This window comes from Dendronephthya gigantea, unplaced genomic scaffold (genome assembly GCF_004324835.1).
Source record: "Dendronephthya gigantea isolate DGI-Jeju-01 unplaced genomic scaffold, DenGig_1.0 000015F, whole genome shotgun sequence".
NCBI classification, from domain to species: Eukaryota; Metazoa; Cnidaria; class Anthozoa; order Malacalcyonacea; family Nephtheidae; genus Dendronephthya; species Dendronephthya gigantea.
In genome coordinates, this window is record NW_021163025.1 from 2,250,300 (window position 1) to 2,262,318 (window position 12,019).

A 12,019-nucleotide genomic window follows, 5' to 3' on the forward strand; every position below is an offset into this window, starting at 1 on the left:
AACAGGCTGGTAACACGGCACAGAATCATTTATAGGAACATTACACTGCCTTATTATTGTTGCAATTATGTTACATACAAGTGGTTAACTAGTACTTGTCTTGGACCACATCTCAATAGACTCTTTCGATAATTAAGTTGTGGTTTAGAAACCTCGTGCTCAATTCAAGCTGCAGTACTTCTTCAAAAGATGACTGACTGAGAAACAGGCTCCTAAGCCAAATCACGTCATTATTGAAAGTCTGCTTTTTACCTCAAACTGTAGAAAGACAAATACGAGTTGATGAAAATTTTGTGCAAACTTTTTGCGCGCGAACTTTCATCGCCTCTCAACGATGGCTGCCATGCGCATTATTAAATTTGAACAACTTGCCCAAGTGACTTGAGATGAAATTAATTAACTTTGCGATTTACACCTAATTTATACTGTACTGCCCGCGACGCGCGGGTGAACTGTCTTATATATATTTAAGCATACTTATCAGTCTCTAAAAATTGTGCAAAAACCGCGCAAGCACGGCGTTTGTTTTCCGCCCAGCGTAAATTATGATCCGTTTTGCCCGCAGCGTACAACAGGCGACAATATTGTCGTTTTACGGCGATATTCGACGGAAGTGCGGCAAACTGTCGCGGTGTTTTTTTCAAAGACATTTACATTTGGCGCGCACATATTATATTTCTAACATGCTGTCTCGTCTTGATCCTTCGGCACGGCGTTTTCTTGCGTTTCGGTCGAACTGGAGTCGAGTTTCGCGTTTGGTGTAAAGTTTCGCTTCATTTTATGATCAATCTCTAACTGTTCTAAAGATTTCCATAATTCCTCCCTTTCTTTTTCTTTCCTTTTCTCTCTAAAATATTCAAGTTTAAATATTCAAGCTCTGTCTCCATTAATCGTACCCAGGCGTTTATTGGACGTACGGTCGCGCTCAGCTACTCTATAGAGATCAGCAAGGGAGTGTACCACTGACCTATATAGGTACTTATTGAGCTATCCAGTATAAATAAAGTTAGTTTAGTTTAGGTGCCTCCTTAGTATCACTGGATCAATAAAAGACGATCCTTACTGGACCTCTAGGAAGAACAATTTAGTTAGAACTGATAAAGCTATCCAGTATAAATAAAGTTAGTTTAGTTTAGGTTTCCTCCTGTAGTAACACTGGATCAATAAGAGATGATTCTTATAAAACCAGTATCTATCCAAAGGTATCCAGTATACAGTTAGTTTACATTTCCTCTTGTAGTAACACTGGATAACAATAAAGATGATCCTGCATGAATTAAGCCAATTTAGTGGTATATTCACACGAGCATTATTGCTTCACAGGTTAGGCGGCCCATCGCAGCAATGTTTTTGCAACGGCTAAGAGGATTAAAATAAATTGTCTTTCACAAACAGTTCAAAGTTCAATACTTACTTTTGTCTATCTGCTTTATATGAGGACGTAAGGTCGTCGAAAAGTTTACTGTTCATGTCCATAAACGTCTTCAAGACATTATAAACAAGAGCTACGATTGTTCTGAAAAGAGATACACTGTATATTAAAAAATCTTAGCCACTTCAGAAATACGTATTTCAGCAGTTTATTGTAGAATACTACCCACTAGACCACCACGTTTGAGATATCTTTCTCAGGTAGTTCAGACACAAACCATGACAGCTTATTGTAGAATACTACCTACACTAGACCACCACGTTTGAGATATCTTTCTCAGGTAGTTCAGACACAAACCATGACAGCTTATTGTAGAATACTACCTACACTAGACCACCACGTTTGAGATATCTTTCTCAGGTAGTTCAGACACAAACCACGACAGCTTATTGTAGAATACTACCTACACTGGACCACCTCGTTTGAGATATCTTTCTCAGGTAGTTCAGACACAAACCACGACAGCTTATTGTAGAATACTACCTACACTGGACCACCACGTTTGAGATATCTTTCTCAGGTAGTTCAGACACAAACCACGACAGCTTATTGTAGAATACTACCTACACTGGACCACCTCGTTTGAGATATCTTTCTCAGGTGGTTCAGACACAAACCACGACAGCTTATTGTAGAATACTACCTACACTGTTTTGGTTTATTATAAAGTAATGCACAATGCAGCTACTTACTGATTCCAATGATCTTTGGATATTCTGTACAAACTATTAAACATTATTGGCAAGACCGTATTGGAATTTTCTTCTATTAAACTCATAATGTACTCGTTGTTCCAAAAGTACAGTGCTCTCTCAGCAACCTGAAAAAAAAAAGAGACGACTTGTTCGAACCACAAAATTATTGTTTAAACGATGAAAACTCTAAGGTTCTCGCTAAGGTTCTTCCAGCCATATTTCAGGCGAGTGCTGACGCCATAGTACGTTACCATAGAAACCAGAAAGCTCATGCCAACCTGAAAATGTGGGCTCGACACACATCTTGCGATTTGCTTGAAAAGATGCGTCTGTATCTTAACGAACTGTTGAGGTTCTATAACGTCTAGGATTTCTTCAATCTCCCCCAGGTACATCACCTATACAACAAGGGATAACAAGAGATAACAGGCAATTGAATAAATAGACCTATTCGAAGAAAAGTGCGAGGCCTAGGACGAGTTACGCAAAAACCAGGCTAGACACATCTCCTCTGCAGAATTTCAAAATCACTTACATCAAATCATTTACAAGCTATGCTATTTTAAAATTGAGGAAAAATCTCGCCTTTATACCTAGACGCCTATGAGCTTGTGAAATTATAATTGCTAATAGGAATGCTTTTGAACATTGTCTAGATACATCTCAAGCCAATATCCGACAATGGTATATGTCAGCAATGAAATGATATAAAAAACAGCAGCAATATTGAAAGTTTATAATTTTTACGAACCTTACTTTATTTCCTTATATTAAACATGTGCGAATAACACCCTACCTCTTTTTGACTACTAGTTTTTGGCCAATACCTGAGAAGACCTGTGATTACCTGCAAAATATCAAGAGTTTTGTTCATCAAATCTGGTAAAAATTAGGAGGTCTCTCACATAAACAATTTTTGAAAATTTTTGAACTTACTTGCTCAGTTAATGCTGCATCTTTTTCCAAGAACTGTACAACACAGTAGGCTAACTATAAAAACAGGAAGCCAAACAATGTCAGAATCTTTCATGGACCAGTTGTTCAAAGCTAGGTTAGCGCTAACCCTGGGTTAAATTTTAATCCAGTGTTTTCGTTTATGAACTTCTGAACCACTGTTCGTTTCACTTAGAAAATATGACTTCTATCGGTCCAGAAAATATTTATGAAAAAAGATATTCAACTTTGTAAACAACCGGCCCCAGATGAACTACTACTGAATACACAAGATGAATAATTCAAACTACCTGAGCATGATAAAGCCCCAGACATCTGACTTTATGTAGAGGAATCAACACTTTATTTAGAAACTGTTTGTGCTCCACTTTAAGTGGCAGTGCAAATCCATTGATAATACTAGACAAAAAAAAGTAATCTTACTTCAGCTGTGGGGTTATCTACAGGAAAGTTCAAAAATCACAACAGCTCTTTCATACCAAGAGAAGGTTACACATTTTAACTTTACCTTCCTAAAATTTCTAACAGTTCTCCAACACCATTAAAATGTTCAGTTTCATAAATAAACCTGCAACGCAAAGTAGAAATACAAGATGAAACACTAAAGATTTTTCAATCCAAGGTTCATGCATAAAGGATTTGTAGAATCTAGTGTTCCACACTTGCAAATTTTGCTGTTATTTTCAAGGTGAATTTCTACTTTTGATAGATGTAAACAAGTGGATAGTTATCAGTAGTCTGATGTGTTAGTGCCCTTATTTGAACATTAGTTACATTATCCACTTGATTCCATCTATCAAATGAAGAAAATCACCTCCAAAATTGCAGCAAAAAATCCCGGTTTGAACTGGCCTTGAAACTTACTTCAAGAAAATGTGATTAATTTGTTTACGAATAAATGCTCGAAGTCCAAGAAACTTTCCATAAATTCTGTGTAGAACAGTCTTCAAGAAGTCCCTTTCCCGCGGGTCTTCGCTGTCAAAAAGCTCCAGAAGCTGGAAAATATTTACCAGTTAAGCTAAACAGTCAATATTTCACTGTGTTCTCATAAAAGTAGTTATAAACCATTGCTCAGTCAAGGCAGGCACAGAAATCTCTAATTTTTACACTCACTTGAAGGACAAACTTTTGATCAATGAACTTTTTTGCAATGGTTGGTTGGAATTCAGGGGACTCAAGGAATCGAAGAAAGAATTCATAGACTATCTATAATGTCAATCAATGTTAAAGTGTGATGAAGTATGCTCTCAAAAGTCGATTGTCTGATTGTAACTACACATGACAAGGGGTGTGCTTTCAGTTAATTTTTTTTTTTGTTTTAACTGATACTCTGGTCTCCTACTGTGGTAGTACTCTATCAAAAAGGCATGATCCGTACAAGATCTTAGACAAAAGAGGTTAAAACGGATACTATTATAGATAAAGTTTGTGGCATTTAATGGTTGTAGATGAAATTGCAAGTGAAATATTTTGTAAAGTTTTTTGCAACCTGAAGATGAGGCCATGAGGCCTCCAGGGTTGGGTCATCCTCTTCTGGGTCGAAGTCCGGATTTTCTGAGGGAGGAAGCGTTCGGAAAATATTGTACGCCACCTGTAAAGATAAAATATCACATTATTATCATACCAGCTGTGAAGAATCTAGCAATATCATGAAACATTTTAAAAAATTGAAATATTTTAAAAAATTGAAGAATACAACAGAAGGTACAATGGTCCCTTAGGATTATGTAGTATAACTTTAAGTTTAGATCAAATGGTTCGCAAAGTATTTCTGGAAAGAGAAGCTGGAAACCTTTCGATTTTGAACCTTTAAAATATGATCCTGGCAAGCCAGGTGCTACCGAAGCTTGAGTAATTCTTATGCGAGGCAAGATCTCAGAAGGACCAGCTGTTGGATAGCTTTTAGCAGCCTCTAATAATGACAAGCGCTGTCTGTACATGTCTATAAGTGGGGGAGTTCTCAGATACGAATATTACTTTAGGAGAGTATCAAAATGTACAACAGTATTTAATTTGTAGTAGGAATATTTCTAAGACCAAGGGTTTTTCCTAAAATTGTTTTGACAGCAGAGGTGACAAGCAAATTAAACTATTTAAAATTCCAATTGAGCAAAACAATATCTTATGTACTAAATGTGGCATAAAATTGAAATTTTTTAACTTGTGGGCACAGGTTTTGAAGGCGTTGAAACCCATACATGTGCTTGGGTGAAATTGCCCAATTGTTCGCCATTTTTAGAAGCTGTTTACTGAAAACATAAATTAGTCAAGTTATTGAAGCAAACTTTGCAATATAAAGCAACCCCTGCGTTTTAATTTTCTATCACACACACGGCAATTTATGAAAATCTGAAGTTGTAAAGTCGAATATCTGCAAAAAACGAGGCTAAAATCCACCAGGAATACACAACAAAGCTTGTGGGCGTGTAAGACTTCTAGGAGATTTCATTTTTTGTAGAAATTGATTGTATTTTGCGAAATGAAAGGACTCAAATACCAGTGGCCATTCGCTCACAAACACTGCACTAGTTTGCTTGTAAACAATACCTTTTATATATTCAAAATGATATTTTATATTGTACATTTTCACGGGTTCAATGCTTTAGTGAAACACTTTGCATTTTTCGATTTTGGGAATGAAAACAAAGCTCGTAAAATATGAAATTGCTATTTAAGCTGTGACAAGTGGGATTGCGAAATGAAGGATTTTTTGCACATTAATAAATTTTGAGGGTTTCTATCCTGTGTTCGGGAAGACGAGACCATACCATGACGATTTCGCGAAACAAGAACGCTTTTCGTTTCCATTTCAAGCCGTTTTAGGCGAAACAGACAATTTGAGGTCCGTACAAACGCTAATATAAAATGTTTGCTTCAGACACAGAGGCATCAGCGAATAATTACAAAATATAATGGCGGATGTTACTTTGAAAATAGATTACTATTTGCTTACCGTATTTACGATTTCAGGATACACTGGTTCAGAAAGAACTCCCCTTCCAGAAGTTATATAATCCACTAGTTCGTTGAGTGTAGATCGCTTAATTTCCTTCCCTTTAAGATCGCTTACTGGGTCCATAAAATCAAACACAACGCAACATTGCTTGAGTTTTTTGATGAACAATTCTTGTTGTTCGGTTGTATTCGTTTCTAAATCGAGGGCGAGCAAATATTGACGAACGACAAAATTGTATTTTGAATGTATCCTGCAAATGGGAGGCAGAACAAATACAACAAAAGCCGTAAGCTACACACCTTTCAGTAGCGGCAACGATTGCAGTTCGACATTAACATCGGTACGAAATTTCGATGACCCTTGTTGCTTACGTTGTACTCCTTTGGGCGGCTTACGAAGTGACTTACGATGAAATGGATCTGCATGAGCTGCAGCACCAGTTGCTGTGCCGCTTGGGCTTGTTCCTGGCCGCTTCTAGTGAGAAAAAGCAACCAAATACGAAGTGAGTATGTTTATTCAACAGCCAAGCAACATCAACGTCGCGACGACTTGATAAAGCGATTCAAATGCTGTTGCTTACCTCAGGCAAATCGGCCATTCCTTAGCCCACACAACGTTGTTACTTCCCCTTAAAAGGCCGGCACGATCGGCGAGTCCTAAGACGGTAAAATTAAGGGGAAAATAACCTTATATCTGCAATAATTCTTCGCTTTCCTAGCTGCATATACACTTCCTTCGACGCGTGCAAAATTCCTCCAATAAACAAACCCCGCCTGATTGGCCCGCACGCCGCCGCCATATTAAAATTGCCCGGATGATGACGCCATCACCGCCTGTCATCTGCGACATTTGTTCGACCACCATCAACTTGTGGTTACTTTTGCTCTCTTTTACGACAAATTACGCACCCTTGTCCTTTCGGCAATGATTTATACCAAATTCGCAAATCAATGGTTCTGTAAAATGCATTTATGACCGTTGACATAATATACGATTGCTGGTCATAGTTGCTATGTCATCCACCCTAGTTTTCTTTGCAAAACTTCCAGATAAAAGGGCCCAGAAGGCTCGAAGTTTTCGTGATATATTCAAAGGTAGTCTATCTAATCTGGCAACGCACATAGCACCCACGTTCGTCTCAATAAATACCATTACATATACTGATATACTGGGGCAAAAAGGTCAATACCTCAATGAGAAACCGGCTGTGGTCTGCCCTGGGGATATCTGTTCGTATAAATTCCACATTTACCTTCCACAGTGTTGAATTCTCTGGCTCAAAGCGTCTATAACATGCAGGAATGAAGGCGGTTAGCCGTACCGCCGGCTAGGAAACAGCTGTAACCTGCACGAAGTCAAATTACACTATCTATTAATTATGAAATCGAAAATTGATGTGGGTGTTTAGCGGTGAAAATCCGATCAAAATTTGGCAGGGAAAATTAACAAGTACATTGGCAAGTTAATAACGATAATAAACTGTACACTAAAATGCCATGAATCCATTTCATTGCGTAATTCAGTGGGCAGGCGATTCGGAAAACGATAAAAGATGGATGCAATTCGTGCAAAACAACTAATTGCTGTTTTCTTCGTAGGCCATAATGACAGGTCCTATCCTAACGCTTTATCCATATTCCTATATGAACAGCTGGAAATGATAAACTGACGTCGGTAATAATACAAACTTTATGAATTCAGCTTGTATTAAGACCGTCGCCACTCAAAAACACAGTTGGTCGTATAAGAAACGTTTTTGCCATGGGCAAACCACGAATATTGTCGCCGGAAACATTTGTCTTTACGATATTTCCTGAAATGAAACTCTGTTTGCCAAACAAATTTGTTCCCGTTAGAGAGAATGTTTCTTGTGAGATTTAGTGTTCCCAGACGCTTTTTTGATGTGGAAACTGGTTGTTTTTCAGCGTTATTTCGAGTAAATCGAGTGCTTGCATACTTGAAACGTCCATAAACACAGACTGCGGACATGTACATCATTTTACCCCGAATGCCAATGTCTTTCACTAGTGTTGGCCCACCTTCAAAAATATTGCGTGGAAACGTTGTTTGCATAAAACTGTTTGCATGATAAGTTTATAGTAAGTACAGTTGTACTGAGAATTTGGATTGAATGAGAGTCAAGATGAATCTCGATTTGGAACACATGGATGACGAGATACTCCTAATCTATATGTCCTGGTTTACCCTCACTGAGGCAATAGGCAAAAATATTCCGCTGGGGTCACAGTGGAGAGCTGAGTTTTTATCCCCCCCTGGAGGAGAGGAGATGTCCTAAAGGGAAATATCTGACAGGTTCATGTTTCCAGGGGGAGGTTGAAAAAATGAAAACCTATTATCGAGAAATGTGACATTTGCTAACTATGTTGTTTCACATCAAATGCTGTATACCTATAAAATAGTTAAGATGTTTCGAGCAGGGTTTTCATCGGGAAAGTCAGTGTAGTCAGTTGTTGAATGAAATCAAGAAGAGGTTTACATCTACTGGTTCGAAATGTTGAATTTTTGTATTTCACAAACATATGGAAATGGTGCGGGAAGAGTATGGAACAACAACAACAGAACAGCGACAATATCAATATATTATGTCACGTCTATCTGCATGCCTGAGTTGACAAGTTAGGGTTGTGTCAAAGTTTCTTTGTTCTGACCCGTTTCCCCTTCTGTCCGTGTGGATAACGAGGGAACCTCAGGGACATGAAAACAGGGACCTAGGGGATATTTCTCACAGTAATATTTGGTCTAACGCTTCGTATGGTGTCGATCCTAAATAAGCGGAGGAACGTCTGGATCGTCAACAAATTCCTCATCTTCCACTTCTTCATCGGCACATTTCCGTCCTGAAGAGTACTTCTTTTCCAAATCCTTGCTCTTATCGCAAACGATGTTACCAAAGTCGACATCCTTTCTTACGCTTGGATCAACCTCTAGTTTCTCCTGCTGTTTTCTGTGGAAGCATATCGAGAATCATAAATTATATCCGTCAATATGTGCTATGGATTGATTTAGTAAACCGCGCTATTTCAAGTCATTCTTAATTTTATTTAACTCCATAGTGTCTGAGCTTACCCTGTCATATATTTGCCGTTTATTTTGCCTTCATTCAGACTTTCTTTGGGCATGGCTTTCCTCTCTTGTTTTGGTCGAATAATTCCTTTTAACTAACAAATGAATCCAACATAAGAACATTCTAGGCGAGTTATAGCAAAAATGAGAACTGTGCAGGCATGGTCTTTCATTTTACCTTCGGCATAGTCAAGAGAAGATGCCCTGTAACCTGTGAACGCTTAGCTGTGCTTGAGTCAGGTTTGATCTCTTCTGGTAACGCTAGCTGCATTATCTAAACAAAGATGAAACGAAGATAAATATATGCGGACTGAAAGTAGTTTTTTGTTGCTAAGATGGAGTCTCTTGTTGAGAGAGTGTTCATTTTACCTTTCCCTTAACTATCACTCGAACATAGTTCATTTGTACATCAACATTGATTAAGGAGGTATCCAGATACCTATAAAAGAAAAAAAGGATGTTATATCTGTTCGATTATTCTGGTAAAATCTAGCTTGTTTAGCCCGCCTACCTCGGACAGGCGAGGTCAAAAAGAAACACATTGTTTTCCTCGTCATCAGTGAAATTAAAGTCGAGTCTGGAAAAAAAAGGGTTGACTGTATCTGAGTAACGCTCACGAGTTCACGCTGAATTAAAAACAAGACGCATATCAACCAACAGCTGGAAAATCTTTCGACTTACTTCCCCTGGTTTATATTCAAAGGTCTGCCGTCTTTAGCGAAGAATCTCACTTCTTTTGGCGCTTTTTCTGCACTGAAAAACAGGAATAATGAAGTTCAAAATCATGAATCGTGACATCTCCTATGACCACCATCACTTCTTCTTCTGAGTTCTTCCTACCTTTTATCAATCTGTTCTTTGTTTTTTCGTTTTTCTTCCATATGCTTATGAATTTCAACTCTTGACTCTGGTGTGTATTCAACTTCTTCTTGCCAGAAACTGGGATGAGAGCATGTATTATAATGCCTCTCACATACTGTTAATCAAACTCAAACAAACCACTTTAAATATATCCTAAACATGCAATTTTTTGCTGGCAGAATTTTATCAATAATATTACCTTGCATCATCTTCTGTGTCCTTTTCATTTTCACTGCTTTTATCCCTTCAAAACACCATGCACAAAAATTTAGGCTCTTTTAACAACCATGATTATATAAGGGCAGATCACAGGATGATGATGTATCCGGCAGAAATAGCAAAGAAATACTTTGACAAATGGTCTCTTTCCTCATCTCCTTGTTGATTTCTTTTACTCTCCTTGGAAATATAAACAGAACTGTTATAGAGTTTGTCTTGTGATGGAAATTTCAAATTTGAATCCAGTGGCATTAGATCACACACACACTTACAATTTCCTTTTTGTAATCATTCTCTTGATCAACAATACATCTAACAATGTTGTCATAATCCTAAAATGATTCAGCTATTAGATGAATTGAAGGTAAGCAAATTTTTAAAAGCACTACACATACTTGTTTTGCCAAAATCCTTTCAGATTTTTCAATCTCTTTTCCATCCAATGTCTGAAACAATGTCCTCACAAATTAGATTGAAATCCAATCTAACTGTTTTCTAAATCGGGTCAACCACATTGTGCAAGACCTACTTTCAAATGAGGCAATGTTGTTATCACATATTCTCTATAACTTGTGAATTGTGTGCAAGGATTGCCAGTCAGAAACCTAGGAGAGCATAAATTGCATTATCACAACAAAAATGTTAGGTCATTGGTATCAATGTGAAGGAAGTGTATAACAGAAAAACTGCGATGACGTACAATTCTTGCAGGCGATAATTAACCCTTAAACTCTCGATGCTGGTCAATTCTCCAACAAAATTGACAGTCAAGTCTAACTTCTGCAGCGATTCACATCCTGAATAATTAGAGACATTTGTTGAGATAATTGATACATATTGCATAGAACAGGATGATAACAGGATGCGGTTTGGTAAACTGCAAACAGAATGTATGGTACTTTATATGGTATTATGATTGTGGTGTATATTAGACTAAGAATATACATACCTTGTAAGTTCTCAACCTTTTCAATGTTATTCAAGGCTAAATTGAGATACTCTAGTTTCTTCAATCTACCAACATTTTCTGAAATCATAGAGGATGATGACAAGCAGTGCCTCTCGAAGGTTGGGGAAAGGAAAGTGCGTTATGCTTTGGTCAGAATAACAGAGTTAATGCAGAGATTACATGGTTGCCTACCAATCTTAGGAATTAGGTTGCTTTGCAGATAGAGAATCTTCAATTCACGACAAACTTTATCTAAAATTTCAATCCTACATAACAACATTATATCATTGATCGTTTTTCAACTCCCTTCTTCTTGACTTTTAAACCATCAACAAATCAAAAATCTTTAATTCTCACCTCTCGATATCCAACTGATGCAAGGATACTTCCTCAAGCGTCGATAACTCACAATTGTTATGCTCTGCTCTTTTACGAACGAGATCTTCAGTAACTAAATCAACACATTAAACTGCATATAATAAAGAAATTTAACAAAAGAACCAAAAAAATTAAAAACAAACTTACTTCGAACCATGTTGTTTACACCCGATTCGTACGTTGCTGTGCGACGCCTGTCAGCCGCAGAAAATATCGCCATCTTCAAAAACCAAACAATTTGAATCTTCAATTTGCAATCTCCTCTTCTCTTCTCTTCTCTTCTCCTTTCACCTCACCTCATTTTCACCTAAGCTTCACCTCACCTCACCTCACTTTCATCTCACCTAGCTCACTTCACTTCACCTCACACTCACATCTCACCTCACCACCTCACCTCACCTCACACCTCTCACCTCACCTCACCTTCACCCTCACCTCACTCACCTACTCACCTCACCTCACCTCACCTCACCTCACCTCACCTCACCTTC

The 12,019-nt window shown here is 37.8% G+C and overlaps 2 protein-coding genes across 2 annotated transcripts; both read right to left on the bottom strand.

Annotated features, from left to right (window-relative positions):
• Positions 1–377: 377 nt before the first annotated feature.
• LOC114520131 (serine/threonine-protein phosphatase 2A 56 kDa regulatory subunit epsilon isoform-like) lies at positions 378–6,787 on the bottom strand. The gene is made up of 14 exons (XM_028540351.1): positions 6,618–6,787; positions 6,337–6,511; positions 6,035–6,231; positions 4,571–4,672; positions 4,195–4,287; positions 3,946–4,076; positions 3,590–3,649; positions 3,372–3,480; positions 3,064–3,117; positions 2,924–2,974; positions 2,406–2,525; positions 2,125–2,252; positions 1,415–1,516; positions 378–847 (listed from the first exon to the last, which is right to left on the bottom strand). Exons 1-14 carry the CDS (start codon positions 6,633–6,635, stop codon positions 679–681), a joined length of 1,509 nt encoding a protein of 502 aa, XP_028396152.1. The 5' UTR covers positions 6,636–6,787; the 3' UTR covers positions 378–678.
• Positions 6,788–8,547: 1,760 nt separating this feature from the next.
• LOC114520018 (protein tilB homolog) lies at positions 8,548–11,778 on the bottom strand. The gene is made up of 17 exons (XM_028540213.1): positions 11,676–11,778; positions 11,508–11,601; positions 11,343–11,416; positions 11,151–11,228; positions 10,902–10,998; positions 10,731–10,806; positions 10,597–10,647; positions 10,474–10,533; positions 10,332–10,381; positions 10,182–10,226; positions 9,962–10,060; positions 9,803–9,874; positions 9,633–9,698; positions 9,491–9,560; positions 9,300–9,395; positions 9,125–9,216; positions 8,548–9,002 (listed from the first exon to the last, which is right to left on the bottom strand). The coding sequence occupies exons 1-17, from the start codon at positions 11,746–11,748 to the stop codon at positions 8,822–8,824; spliced, it is 1,374 nt and encodes a 457-aa protein (XP_028396014.1). The 5' UTR covers positions 11,749–11,778; the 3' UTR covers positions 8,548–8,821.
• Positions 11,779–12,019: the final 241 nt, after the last annotated feature.

What these genes read in the sequence shown, in the direction of transcription:
- LOC114520131 (XM_028540351.1), bottom strand. An exon ending in ATCGTTGCCGCTACTGAAAG is followed by an intron (nt 6,232 to 6,336) that starts GTGTGTAGCTTA and finishes CCCTCGATTTAG; the next exon opens with AAACGAATACAACCGAACAA. An exon ending in ATGCAGCATTAACTGAGCAA is followed by an intron (nt 2,975 to 3,063) that starts GTAAGTTCAAAA and finishes GATATTTTGCAG; the next exon opens with GTAATCACAGGTCTTCTCAG.
- LOC114520018 (XM_028540213.1), bottom strand. Translation starts at nt 11,748, where the DNA reads ATGGCGATATTTTCTGCGGCTGACAGGCGTCGCACAGCAACGTACGAA. An exon ending in AAAGGTTGAGAACTTACAAG is followed by an intron (nt 10,999 to 11,150) that starts GTATGTATATTC and finishes CTAATTATTCAG; the next exon opens with GATGTGAATCGCTGCAGAAG. An exon ending in GACACAGAAGATGATGCAAG is followed by an intron (nt 10,061 to 10,181) that starts GTAATATTATTG and finishes CTCTCATCCCAG; the next exon opens with TTTCTGGCAAGAAGAAGTTG.